The sequence below is a fragment of the Schistocerca gregaria genome, chromosome 9 (assembly GCF_023897955.1).
Source record: "Schistocerca gregaria isolate iqSchGreg1 chromosome 9, iqSchGreg1.2, whole genome shotgun sequence".
Classification (NCBI taxonomy): Eukaryota; Metazoa; Arthropoda; class Insecta; order Orthoptera; family Acrididae; genus Schistocerca; species Schistocerca gregaria.
The window spans coordinates 174856219-174870987 of NC_064928.1; the positions used below are offsets into that span (position 1 = coordinate 174856219).

Below are 14769 nucleotides of genomic sequence, written 5' to 3' on the forward strand. Positions count from 1 at the left end.
AAGAGGCACCTGATGATTCCTCCGATTGCCCATCAAAAGCTTGGGAACCAGTTTGGCACACACCTTCCTCATGTGCAATTTATAGTTCACTAATTGTACAGTTGCTTTGGGACTGTTAAGAGTTTCTGCAATCTTCTGGACACTCAACTGATAGTCAATTGAACAGATCGCACACATGGCCCAAATTGTCATCGGTTTTGGTGCTTGATGACCGTCGAGTGTGTGATTCATCGACTACCTCTTCCTGGTCTTCCTTAAATGCTTTCATCCACGGCGAAACTTGCGAATTTGATAGAGCACTGTCCCCGCAAGCTTGCACAATCAGTCAGTGACCTCCAGAAGAGATTTGTTCAGTTTCAAACAAAATTCACTGCATAATGTAGCTCAGGTGACTATTTCATTGCCTTTTGAGATGCAGGCACTAAACAGGGGTGCACAGAGACAGCAGTCCTGATGCCCCAACTGCCCAGACAAGAGTGGTGAAGGCATCACTGTGAAGCTGAAAGTCCCTCCCCCAATTAATCCAACCATTTGAAATTCTATGTGGCCACTTGAGGTACCAGCACAAAAAAAATTCAGACATTTGCTGAGTAGAAACATCTTACAAGTTTTGAACTGCACATAGTGTGGCATTTTGAACTTCTGTGACAAAGATTTGCTTAGATATCATATATTAATGTGTGTAAAAGTTCCGTTAATGATGCTTTCTAAAACTAGACTGAATTCAGTGACAGTCCATTTGCCGCTACCAGTCATTAATTTTTGAGAAAAAACACTATGCTGCATTTTAAAAGCTTTGGAACGATGTTTCATGACTGTAACAATACATAAACTATTTTTCATTCTGATTTCAAATCTTATTTTGGTTTTTCTTTGTCACACCAGATTTTTTTGTGCAAATTACATCCGAAGTTTTAGCTGAAATCACATTTTTTCTAACAGGAATTTTTTTTTAATTGCATTAAAAGTTAATCATTTATTTTGTAATATTGTCCAGAATCATTACACACTGCATTAGATGAAACAGTGGTACACGTTTATTCAAAAATGCTAATAATTATTACAAAACCAGCACATGTCTGACAGTTTAATTTCCGTTAGCTGATTTCACTGTGTCGAGGTCTTTCTAAGGTGGGATTGAAAGGTCTCTTATTCGATTGTCTCCGTACTCCAATGTCATCTCTCAGTAGTATAAAACAGTTTCAAGCCATCGTGTTTGTTCGTTCCACCTTCCCTGGTATTTCCCTTCCATCTTCTTGATATCCTCTTGGAACCATTATCCTTCTTCTTCACTGACATTGGCATGGTTTGCAGGAAAAAATTCAAAATGTGAATGTGGAAAATGGAGCTTCACACATGTGTTGCATCCTAATTTCATGAGACTGCAACATTACTTTAACTGTGGTTTTACAATTTGGATGTTTGTTGATGCCCAAAAGTTGGGCACTACATTGTTAAATTAAACCCAGGCCCTTTACACTGAATTCATTGTACTTTCAAGCAAACTGTCTTTCATTAAATTTCTGATCTGCGGCTCCACAGAGATGCCTTCTTTAAGTTTCTCATTAAGTACTTTTGGAAATCTTGTTACTGAGCACAGTAGGCTGTCACCATCTTTTGGAAGTGCTTTAGTGAAGGGTGTCATTAATCCAACCTTGCTGTGATGAAGTGATCATAGTATCTTGCTTGGATGACCAACTGCTTCATTTATCATATTCTGTGAACCAGGTTGAAGAGCGAATTAGTTAAGTACCAGTGCTGGTTTTTCACTCAGCTGTCCCGCTCACAAAAGAAACTAGACATTTTTGTGTAGCCAGATTGTTCATCAACTTAACATGCTAGCTACTTGCAAATTCCCACATACGTCCTAGAATGTTTTTCATGATTCACAGTTTCAGCACAGCATTGAGGCCCAGTGTACTGAATGGACAACAAGTATTGAGCCAAATAAATTTCCATTGTGGAAGAGTATGCCTTTCAGGCTACATTTTGATCAGTCTGTAAACAATCTCCACTGCTTTGTATCATAGATCACATTAAAGATATTCAATAAACCCTCAGTATGGCAACAAAAAACCCTATGGTCTTCTTCTTTAATTTATTAATTTCTTTTCATGTGCCAAAAGAATGATACTCTGGCTGACTGTAGTAGATGACCCAAGCAATTTGGGAGCATCTTTTGTCAGATTCAGGTCACATGTTAAATCATTTAGTTCCTTTTGATTAAATAACTCTAGTGCAGCTCTTCCAGCTTGTAATCATCACTCTCCTTTTCTGAGTTGCTCTCCTGTTGCAAGTCTTCAACAATGGAAGGTGGAGTTGGAGGAGGGGGCTTCACTATGTGTAACTGATCACAAGACTGAATAAATGTTAGGATATTTTATATCCTCCTTGCTTTTTGCGCTGTGGCCTGTGATGGTAACAGTACTAAGGGAAAACAAAGAGATACACATGATTTTGTGGCTCCTTCCAAACTATGGGGATTGCAAAAGATATTGATTTCCTTTTCCCATTTTTCCACATCGTCTATGCATTGATACCTGTACGGTCTACCTTGTGTGATGCCCAGCTTTGGTTACTATCACCAAGTCTCATACACAAAGTATGTGTAGTACATATTTTTCATGAAGCTATTAATGTCATATTTCACTTAGTTACGTAGCTACCACATACATAACAGAATGCATTTGGGCTACGGGACCACTTTCGGGAACTCTTTACTGAGAAACTGCAAATCTACATTTAACAACACAAATGTAACCTCGTAACAGTATAGCATACCAAACAGCTAGATGGGAGTGACAGGCGAGGCTAACTACTCCAAATTACTAAAATAACATTTCCCTTACTTGCAATAAAATTTCTCTTTGTGGAACTTGAGGTTAAATGAAAAATGCACTTATTTAATGTGGAAAAACTATATGTTGTAACAGATCTGAAATCTGCACTAAAAAGTAATTCAGAAGCAGCAAAAATTATGCAAACATCAAAAATCGTGTAGAAAACCTTTTTTTACATTTTCAAGTGTTGAAATTACTCCATTAGGTTTTATTATAATACCTATATGTACTAGTTTGGATTTTCAGCAAAGTGAATTATTTCTGCTTCTTGGATGTGTGATAGAAGGTCCATTGTATGTAACAAGAACAAAGGTGACCCCATATTAATTCGTGTTCTAAAAATGTAGATTTTATCCCCATACTGAAGTTGCTGTTTCATTGTGTGCAACTGCTGAATTTCTCAGTGCAACACGTAGCATCCTGATAGATAGAGAAGATGAAACCAGTTAACAACATGGTCTTTGATCCCATAATATTTGAGCTTCTGTAGGAGAAACTGCAAACTGAAAATCATGTGCATTTGACATATCACAGAAATTACCAGTTGGAAAAATTTTATCTTTTAAATGTTGTATAATTATACTATTTAGTGTATCAAGTGTGAAGGCATTTGGATGCATAATTTTTTTCCAGCACCTTCATGGTGGAGATTAGTCTTAGTGAGACCGGTCAGTACTAATTAACATCTGTCTTATTGCCTTTATTGTAAAAGGGTTGACAGTAACACATTTCAGTCTGTCTGGAAGTATCCCTCATTATAGTGATACATATTGGAGTATTCATCGTATATCAGTGAAGAATAGTAATGTTTCAGATCCTTTTTTTACTCGTCTGACGACCACTCAGCACCCCGACCGTACGGCGAGTGTTACCTTTAGTCTTATAGGGCGTTGGCTGTAGGCTGTGTTCTTCTAGAATTCTGAGCCCGTTTATCGATTTAATATCTCTCGTATAACAGGCGGGTGCTGACGCAAGTCCCAGTCACCAAAGATCCGATTATAGAAAGAGGACCAGTACTATATGGCGGCAGAGGGAAACCACAATACCAGCGGCAGCCGCTGCCCGCGGTGCAACCACACCGACCGCTGCCCACGGTGCAGCCGCGCCACCCGCCACCTGTGGCACAGCCACCTGTCGTACAGCAGCCAGTGGTGCAGCAGAGCCACTACCAGTCGCCGCCTGTGGTGCAGCCGCCTATCGTACAGCAGCCAGTGCTGCAGCAGAGCCACTACCAGGCCCCACCTGCGGTGAAGCCACCTGTCGTGCAGCAGAGTTACTACCAGTCCCTGACACACAGCACTGTGTCATCCCAGGCTGTGCAGCAAGCAGCGGGCATGTTTGCACAGACAGGTAAGGAAACTAGACTGTTCTGTCTTACAGTAGCTGTTAATAGGCATCTCGCTTCTTACCTAATTCTTTTTACGCTAGTAGGGTGTGCTGTCCGCTTCTACATTTATACCCCACTAGCCACCTTACAATGTTTGCTGGAGGGTGCTTTGACTACAAGAGCCACTTGCTCTCTTTCCTGTTCCAGCCACAAACAGTTTGCGGGAAGAACAGTTGTCAGTAAGCCTCCGCGTGAGCACGAATCTCTCAAATAAATTTTTGTTTTGTTTTTTTTAGTTAGATTTATGTAGGGTGAAGCAGTATATCGGTTGACTTGTGTAGGAATGTATTCTCTCAACAATGTAGGAAAAGACAGATTGCTATTTACCGTAAAGAAGACACGTTAAGTTGTGGACAAGCACAGTTAAGACACATACATAAAGCTTGTATCCACAGCCTTCATCAACGAAAGAGAAACACACACCCTTCATACAAACAATCAAGTGCACCCCACGCACACATGGTTGTAAACTCCAGCACCTCGGGCCAGAAGGCATTCTGGCCCGAGATGTTGGAGTTTGCGATCATGTATGCGTGGGGTGCACTTACTTGTTTGTGTGAAGGGTGTGTGTTTCTCTTTCGTTGATGAAGGCTTTGACTGAAAGCTTTATGTATGTGTCTTTTAATTGTGCCTCTCTGCAACTTAACGTGTCTTCTGTATGGTAAGCAGCAACCCGTCGTTTCCTACATTGTTGATATTCCTGACTGTAGAGTTTGAACACACTCTCTCGGAATTTTAGGAATAAACCAGACCGTGACACAAAATGCCTCTCTTGCAGCATATGCCACTGGAGTTAGATAAGCATCTCCATTGGTGTTTACTAGATCAACTTTAACTAAGTGCATTGCTCTTCTTTGCACTTTCTCTGTTTCCTCCATCAATCTAGCTTGGAAGGATCCCAAACTGAAAAACGTTATTGGAGTATTCATCGAATGAGGATTTAATAAGCTACCTCCTTTGTGGGTGAACTACACTTCCCCTCTGCCATGGTCTGCTCCCCCTGAGACAATGCCCCTTGGTCTGTACCCCTCACCACACAGCCCCTTTGGTCTGCTGCCCGCTCTGTGTGTACACTTCCCAAATCCATTCATCCACACCCCAAGTGCATCCACCCCGGCAAGCCCCTAGCCCCTGTCCCACCTCAACATCAGCCCGGAACCCCCCCCCCCCCCCCCCCCCCAGCCTTCGCTGCCTCCCTTGGCCCCCACCGCCACCCTCGACCCTCGCCGCCACCCTCGACCTCGCTTTTGTCCCTTGTCCATATCCTTGCACCCTGACCCCTGACCCTGTCTCTCAACTTTCGCTTAGTCCCATCCCTCACTCACACCTCCCACCTGCCTTCTATATTCTACACCTATACTATCCCCTCCCTTCTCTGCTTCCCCTCCCCTCCCCTCTACCTCTCCAACTTCCTCCCCTCTTCTGCTCACCTCAAAACATGCCATTTTACTTCCCTCTTCCCCTCATTCTTACTTCCAGCCTTCCTCCTCCCCTCTACCCTCACCCCCACCACTCTTGCCCCCACCCCCTCACCACAACTGCCCTCACCTCTCCGACCTAAACACTTGCTTACATGCCTGCCCCTCAGTCCCCACCCCATCCTCAGAACCTGCTCCACCCTGCTTGTGCCTGGCCAACACCCTCTTGTACCTGTCACCCCCCCCCCCCCCTCCCCGATGCCATCTCTCTCCTTTGTCTGCACCATGTCTTTCCACCCTCATCCCCTGCTGCCTCCAGCTCTTTATCTCGTACCTTGGTCCGTTATTTGCTGCCTTAGCTATGACTTCTTCTCCTGCCATAGCTCTGCCTTCTCCTTCTCATGCCTTAGCTCCGACTTCTCCTCCTCCTGCCTTAGCTCCGACTTCTCCTCCTCCTGCCTTAGCTACGACTTCTCTTGCCTTTACCTACACCTCGCCTCGCTTTACCCACACCTCCCCTCCTTTCCTCCTTTTGACCCTATCTCCACCCTGTGGCCTCCATGTGCCTGCCTCGTCTCTGTTCATGACCCCCCGCTCTCCCAATTCCATTTGCCCTGTCCTCTTTCCTTTCTTTTTAATCCCTCCTTCTCTCACCTCCATGCATCTCCTCTGACCTTTCCCTGTACACTGATCAAGTGCTAGCTCCACCCATTGTTACATTACCATGTCATCGTTTTCCTTTATTCCTTTCCTGCCACTAGCCTGTGTTCCTTTAAGGTAATCCATTTGGAACTGAAAAGGAAAGGTAATACATTTTTGTTCAATATGTGGTGCAGTAAGTTTGTTTGTTTGTCAGCTCCCTAGTTCTTAGATTGTAGTCAGCTCCCAGTAATCATTAATTTTTCACCTTCTCGAGAAAGAACATAATTTTCTTTTGTTATGTAGAGAAACGGGCAGTCATTGTGCAAATGGTGATAAAAAGTCTTGTTTCAATTACGTTCACGAAATAAAATCATTACAAAATGTTTACTTCTGTTATTTACAGGAATTGCAGAAGAATTCGTGGAGTTGAACTCCTCAAATTCCTTAAAGTTTGCCAACATGCACGGTGATATTCTTACTGATATCGGTCATAATGCTAGCCAGTGGCACCAGATCACTGTAAGTACATCAGTTTCTTTTACATAGAAATCTAAATGGTAGCTGTAATATATTACACAATTTTTCAATGTGTATTGATAGAAGTCAAGAAAATTTCTTCTTGAAAAAATACTACATCAGACAGGTGGTAGATCCATCATATGTCAAAGTGTGTAATGTACCTGTGACAGACAAAATTTCTTACTGGTCTCTTTTCTTCTATTTTTTACTGCAGAAAGGAAGAACTAAGGTGGATGATTAACTGACTAAAGGAAAATCACAGAAATGAAAGATTCAGACAATTGTATGCCCTTCCTTTTGCCCTACTCTTATGTATAATTTTGCTAGAGTGCGAGATTTGAAGTGATTCACTAACGTGAAAGTAAAAAACCCAGTGAAATGAATGAACAGTTGATTTCAGTATATGCAGGTAATGGTATGAAGCAGGACACTGTAATAATGTGGCAACAGTGTGGGCAGTCGGGTCCAGAATATGAAACAGTATTGGCTACCCAGGTATATGATGTGGGAGTTGTTGGGAATCCTTAAAATTGCCATTGTGAAAGGTTAATTACGACAATTCCAATATTGCTATCTTATGGCTGTGTACAGATGGACGTTGCTCTTTATCTGTAGGACAGTGTTACATAGGGACCAATCAGCAGTCGTTTATATCTGGAGAGTGATTGCTTGCATCTGATGGGCATTTTTTTTCGAGATTTATTCATCTCAATATACAGTTTTCTGCTGAGGCAGCACTATCTGTTTAAGGATGTTACTTTTCACCAAATACAGAATTGTCAGATGTGGAGATACCCTGGGACGAATTAATGTTTTATGCACTTCAAATGTCTCGGGTGAAGGTTTCTGCCATCTTGAATTATGCTTTCACCTTATACCAGGCAGAACCTTCACTTCTTCTAGATGTTCTTCCCGTAAAGCAACTTTTACTGTGAAGAAAAACAGGCTATGTGCTCTGGACACAATCTAGTTTGTTGTGGAAACTACAACTTAAGCTCAATTTACAACTCAACTTCAATTTGCAATTCAGTTTGCAACTTAATGTTAGCTGCTTCACAAGAACATCTCGTCTGACAGACTTCTGTCATCAAGATTATTCTCTTTTCAATTTTGTACATTCTTAGAGCTGCATTGACAAAAACATGGAACTTCACCAGGGAGGAGATTCGTGGTGCAATGCACGGCACTGCAGACTCTGAGCGATTACTTGTGATGATTGAAACTTGCCAAAAGGATGTCTTACAATGGCCCAGCAACACTTCGAACATAAAAATCTGTCCCAACAAACTAAGAATCACCTCAATAGTATAACTAATGATAATAATGCTATATTTATGAGAAGCATTTGTGAATATTGCCAGACTTTGGCTGCACTATGCATTATTGACAGGAAAACTTGTACATGGGCCAGGACTTCAACCTGGATCTTCCACTTGACACTAGTGGTCACCTCGTCTGCCTCGGCCACTGAAGCACTCTCCCTGGACCTACCCAAATTTCCGTATCTCACTGCTTTCATCTACATCCTATACTTGCACAGATATTGTGAGTCCCATATGGGAAGAGATATGTGATTAAAGTCAAAGCTCTTTATTAGGCATAAAATGCATGAATGTCTGAAGGACATTGCAAAGTACGTTAGAACAACACACCCACTACAATGTAGTATTTTACACTAAACAACTGGTCGAATTTAATCATATATCTCTTCCTGTATAGTACTCACAGTATCTCTCTCTCTCTCTCTCTCTCTCTCTCTCTCTCTCTCTCTCTGTGTGTGTGTGTGTGTGTGTGTGTGTGTGTGTGTGTGTGTGTGTGTGTGTGTGTGTGTGTAGGGAAAAGCAGCATTATGGAAATTTGGATTGGTTTGGGGAGCATGCTCGGATGGTCAAGGCAGTCTTGTGGAAGTACCAGGTTCAAGTCCTGGCCTGTGAACAAGTTTGCATTGGCAGCAGTGCATAGTGCAGCCAAAGTTTAGCAAATGCAAATATGATTCTCATATTTCATATGACTGTTGATTGCTGCAGTGCCTGTTCCTTCAGACGTGCGTGCATGTGGGGAGGGCTTAAAAGGTGATGAGGACCAAAGTCTGTAACTGGAAAGTTCCACATAGTGGAAGGTGCTACCTCTCCCAGCCTTATAATCTCATACTGTTGTCATTGTCACTATTATTACAATGCACAACAAAATTAAAGGATCAGTTTCTTTTTTGTCTTCCATTCTGATGCATAAGTTTGAATTTCAGCCCAAAGGTGCCTACAGTTATCCTCTGTAGTGGTGGAAAAGCGTAGTGCCGTGCAATGTCACCCTCAGGTTTGACAACACTTAAAACAGCGAATGTTGACCCATGTGGAAAATAGGCCAGAGCTCAGATGCTCATGTGATGTATAAAGTGGGTTAATGACGTCACATTGGCACCAAATTCAGTCACAGTTCTACCCAGTGCCACAGTCGATGTGTCAGATGATAACGAGGTCATCAGAGCCCTCTTACCCACATTTCATTCCTTCTTTTAAAGCCTTTGCGATGGAAGTCTGAATCGCAACACCTGGAATTGAAATTGTGCAGTTTTTGTACATGTTGCTGAGGAAAACATTTCAGACATATCGCCACTCACAAAGATGGCTTCAGAAGATGACATAAAGGGCATCAGTGAAACCACCGCTTTCCTTCCGACTTCGATTCCCACACATTTTGCGGTCAAAAACAACATTTTGGAGTGTGGTGAGCAAAAGGAAGACATTTTTGACAACATTTGGCACTGTTGACATCACCTGAACTACTCACCCCGTTCTCAACAGACATCACAGAGCTGCAACCCCATTGAATATGATCTCACTCCTTTGGAGTGCAGTGCAGTTGCAGCTTTTGCTCTAGTGTACAGAGTGAGTCCAGTAGGGACTATTCAAAACCATTTGATGAAATTTGAACGTGATGCAAAGCAGTAAAGGGCCTTATGTTTTTTCAATGTTCCTGTTTCACACTCTCCTGTGGCAGGATCACGGAATGGTGTGAAACTGACACACGCGTGAATAAAACAGTAAAATGTTCCTCTAAGACCCCCAAGTTCAGCAAAACCATTGGTGGGACCTGCCCACACTTATTGAGTAATTTGAAAATGTTTCTTTACAGGAAAAACTTGTGAAATACTCCTAGTTGTGTGCAGCAGGCAAGCCACGGAAGGATGTCAGCTAGTTGGTTACATGCAGGTGCCCCTGGCAACTTCACAGGTTTTCTGTGTGACAGTACGTTTTTAAAATTTCCAGTAAATGTAGGCAGCTACTACTAAATATTTTGCCAACCTGGAGGTTTTAGAGGGACCTTTTGCTGTTTTATTCACGCATATGCCAATGTTGCACCCTTCCGTGATCGTGTCGCAGGAGGGTGTGAAACAGTAGCATCGAAAAAACATAAAGGTCCTTTGCTGCTTTGGATCACATTTAAATTTTGTGAAATGGTTTTCAATGGGCCCTACTGGTTCCATCCGGTGCACCAGAGCAAAAATTGTCATAGCGCTGCACCCAAAAAGGGAGAGATCACTTTCAGTGGGCTTGCAGTTCCGTGATGTCCACTGAGAAGGGTTGAGTAGCCCACAAGATGTTAGCAATGCTGAAGCCCAAAGGCTGTTAAGGATGTCTTCCTGTTGCTTAAAACACTACAAATGGTTGTTTTTGACCACAAAATGTGTGGAAATTGACGCCACAGGGTAAGGCGTGGCTTTACTGATGCCCTTTCTGCCACATCCTGAGACCTTTTCGTTTCGATCCTGAGTGTCGGTGTGTCTGAAATGTCTTCCTCGCCTGCTCACTCGACACTGGGCATCGCGGTTCTGACCTCCACCGCAGAGGTGTCAGTGGAAAAAATGAAATGTGGCTAAGATGTGCTGTGACGACCTTTCAATTGTGTGACACATCCATTGTGGTGTTGGGCTGAATTGTGGTTAAATTTGGTGCCAGTCTGACATCAGGAACCCACTTCACATGTCACATGAACTTTTTTTCTGCATGTTTTGACACCTTGCCATTTGGAGGGTTGTCAGGCTCAAGAATGACATCGCATGTTACCACGCTTCTGCACCATTACGTAGGAGGGCTATAGGCACATTTGAGCCAAATTTCAGACTTGTGCATCAGAATGGGAGACAGTTATGAAGTTGTGCAGAGGGTTATTATTATTGTTATTGCTATTATTGTAGTGACCACTTAACAACACTCGGTTTATGTATGTTCTCTGTTGTTTTTGCTTTTATCCTGTACTCATTCATCTTCTCCCAATGTTATCTTTTTCTTTCTTCTGTCCGTGTTGTCCTGCCCCCCCCCCCCCCCCCCCTCCTCTGCACAACCTTGAAAAATTAAGGATGTTGATTGAAAAGTGTTTGTATTATTTCCTATCCTTTGATTATGTTTCTCTTAGCGTCTTTCTAATTTCTGTGATCCATGCTATTGTTGATTTCTTACTCCAGAAAGAATTGTTCTTTTGGCCTGTTCTGTTTCATATGGTAGAAATGTCCAGAAAAAAAATAATCATTACTTTTACTTTTCCATTTCCTATGTTGTTATGATGATGGTGGTGGTGTATGAAGCTTCATATATTTTATTTCCAGATCAAAACTCCCGTTCCAGAATATGAGAGAAGATTTGTCATCGCAGCCATCAACAAACGAATATCTCCACAGAAAATTACGCCTTACTTTGTAAGTACACTTCCTTTTTCATTTCACGGTAGTATTTTTTCTACATTCTTTGGCTTTCATTTCTCTCACTTGCCATGTGATGATTTAGCTCTCGGTGGTAATTACGTTCTGTATAGGCACACCAGATGAAAAATTTGGTATTGCCAGCAGACATCATACTAATAGGGGCAACATCATGCTAATAAAGGCAACACCAGGTCTCTAGTCTCAATAATGGCATCAAAGTAAGAGTGAACAGGTGTGCTGTATCGAGCTGTGACTGCTCAGTGATGATTAGATCCCTTATAACTACCAAATTATAACATTATTGATTGCTACATTCCATATTCTGTTACAAATAGTTCCAAACTTATTTTATGGTATTTAGTGTGCTTCTTCTTGTGTAATAAGGTGCCTGAACGTATGAAACCAGCAATGTGTGTGTGGGTGAACTTGGCTGTTGTCATGTTGAAAAATGAGAGCTTCCACAGTGGACTCACCATAAGATGTAGTCACCAAGAGTGTTGAAATAAACGTCCTCAATTCACGTTCAAAGTGACACAACTGATTGAGCCTATCTCACACTCTGAAAAAGTCCTTAAGTTGGGACAGGATGACCCCTGCCCTGAACTACACCCTCTGCACATTTCAAATGTCCATTTGTGTGCAGTTCCTTGCACGGTGTTCACTTGAAAATGGTCGAGAAGATCCTCCGTATTCTGATGGCGCCAAGTCTTACTAGGTTTGAAACAAATTCCCGTGACGAGGTGTGACATTTGTCTCCGATCCATCAATAATTCCTCTCTGCCATTCTTCCGAGCTCCACATATGCCTGTCTCACTGCTCTGATTCTGTACAGCCGACTGGCACATGTCCACCACTTCACTGCCACAACTTTCGTCAGCAGTGGAGGTTTGCACGACTAGCCGGTAGTTGCTCTACGATGACAGTGTGTTAAGAAGGTGACTAGCATTAAACTGGTCAATGTCAATTAAGTTAGCCATTATATAGAGTATTAATAATAATGATTATAATGCTAAAAGCACAGTATTTTTATAATCGTGCAGGAAGTTATAAAAATTTACAAGGTTATACTATTTGTGGAGTTTCACAACTTAACATTAATGGTACTCGCCATTCAACAAGACTGACAACTTTCAGCCAACAGTATTTTCATAACCGCTCAAAATATGAAAATGATTAAAATAATTTTGCTTTGCAAACTTAATAACAATCTGATAATCTTTATCCTTTATTTTCCAGAGTATGTGGATATTACCTCGTCTGACAACTCTATATAAAGTATTTAGTGTTTTTCATAAAACGCTAAGGGCAAATTTTGGGATGGTCATTAAAATAACTCAGCATGACCAAATTGCTTTCCTTCACATATTCACATTATTTGCATGTAGAAATATTTATTTGTAATTCATATAACATATTGCACGACTATGGTATTATGAATACCACTTTCCTATGCTGGAGGATGGAAACTATTTGCAGACTTGAGATTCTTTATTATTGAAACTCCACCTTGTGAGAAATAAGTCTACGAAATGAAAATGAGAATATTATAATAATGATAGATTGATACTCACTGCAATGATGATACTTTGTATTGAAAACATGCACAATGAGAACACTGTTATACATAGAGCTTTTGGCTAAAGCTCTTTTTTTTTTTTTTTTTTTTTTTTTTTTTTTTTTTTTTTTTTTTTTTTTTTTTTTCCCCCCCTCCAGAAAGCACGCGCGCGCCTGCGCGTCCACACACACACACACACACACACACACACACACACACACACACACACATAGATTTATACAAACAAGCAGGCAGCCACTTCGGCCAGAATTCAGCTGTCATGTTAAATGGAAGTGGCAATCTGGAGTGGGATGGGGAAGGGGGAGGGAGAGCTGGATACGGCTGTGGTGGTGGTGGGGGGGGGGGGGGGGAGAGAGAGAGAGAGAGAGAGAGGTGAGTGCTTTCTGGCAGAGCATGCAGGGATTAGGTGGTGGCAGGACAAAGCAAGTTGGCAATGGAGAGAGGACCCAGATACCCCAGGTTGTGAAGAAGCCTTTGAAATCAAGCATGTTATGTATGTTCAGCTGCCTGTTGTGCCACAGTGTGGTCCACTTTGCTCTTGGCCACAGTTTGGTGGCAGCCATTTGTCCTGGTGGACAGCTGGTTGGTAGCCTTTACAGTGAGCAGTAATATATCTTCTTCCTAATATTGTTGATATTCTAATCTGAACTTTCCATTGTTTGCTGGAGATTGAGAGAGTTATTTAAATCATTTTATTATTCAAAAGTCATGTCATTGAGATGAGGTTTTTGTGTGATTGAAATGTCGCTTATGATAAGCTGTTAATTATAAGATCATGGTGAAAAGATGTGATTCTCTCATTTATGAACTTTTGTTTTTGTTGTATCAGTACAAATTCAGCATTTATGCTATTCAATATCAATGTGATTTGCAGAATAGACAGCTTTTTAAAGTAGTCATTTTGTGCTATTTCACTCAAGAGACTGTCCACATTAATCTTTCTTGTTGAATGGTTTATTACTGATGGAAATTCACCCAAAATTGAAGTTTTGTCAGGAGTCTGTTCATTATTATTTTCACAAGTAAATAAAAGAATTTGGACGTGTCCATACTACTTCTGAAGATCTCGTATTGGATGATATCCTGAAACTACAGCTGCAGATGAAAATGTTATGAAATGCTGTGTATTATATTGTACCTTGAGTTATTACAGATATATGAAATAATTGCCACCTTAAGCGTATCAGAAGAAGAGAGGGTGAAGGAAACCTTTGTACAAGGCTGACACCACATTTTTTGATTGCTGACCAAAACGAAAAACAGTCAGAGCAATACTTCAATTTTTGTGCTGGCTGGTTACTGTGGATGAGATGTGAGTCTACCACTTCAGCCTGGGGTGGGGGGAGGGGGCAAAGAAAAATGCAATCAAAATGAGAATTGAAGCTGGCACTCCACCATAAAATGTGATGTAGCTTTCATTTGCCTGCAAATATACGACTAGTGTTTCCTGGGTTCAAAAGGGATTTTTCATATACATTACTGGACTTAGAGTGAAATGGTATGTGGCAAATGTTAAAATTGATGTAGACTGCCTGGGTGAAAAAGTATATGAGAAGAGATTCGGTTTTCAAAAAGATAGTTTTTCATTGGGACAATTCTGGTGCCCTTAGAGGTGTTTTGCAGTGGAAAACTGAGTGAACTTAAATAAAAGTCTTATAAGTCTGCCCTACCCATCACGTTCTTAATAT

At 41.5% G+C, this 14769-nt stretch overlaps 1 protein-coding gene across 1 annotated transcript in view; it reads left to right on the forward strand.

The window, feature by feature from the left end:
- LOC126291566 (nuclear RNA export factor 1-like) overlaps positions 1-14769 on the forward strand; it is a 145283-nt gene that overhangs the window by 18194 nt on the left and 112320 nt on the right. The window contains exons 3-5 of the mRNA XM_049985089.1: positions 3799-4190; positions 6691-6806; positions 11410-11499. Coding sequence (XP_049841046.1) covers positions 3799-4190; positions 6691-6806; positions 11410-11499 — 598 coding nt within the window. The remainder of the gene's footprint in view (positions 1-3798; positions 4191-6690; positions 6807-11409; positions 11500-14769) is intronic.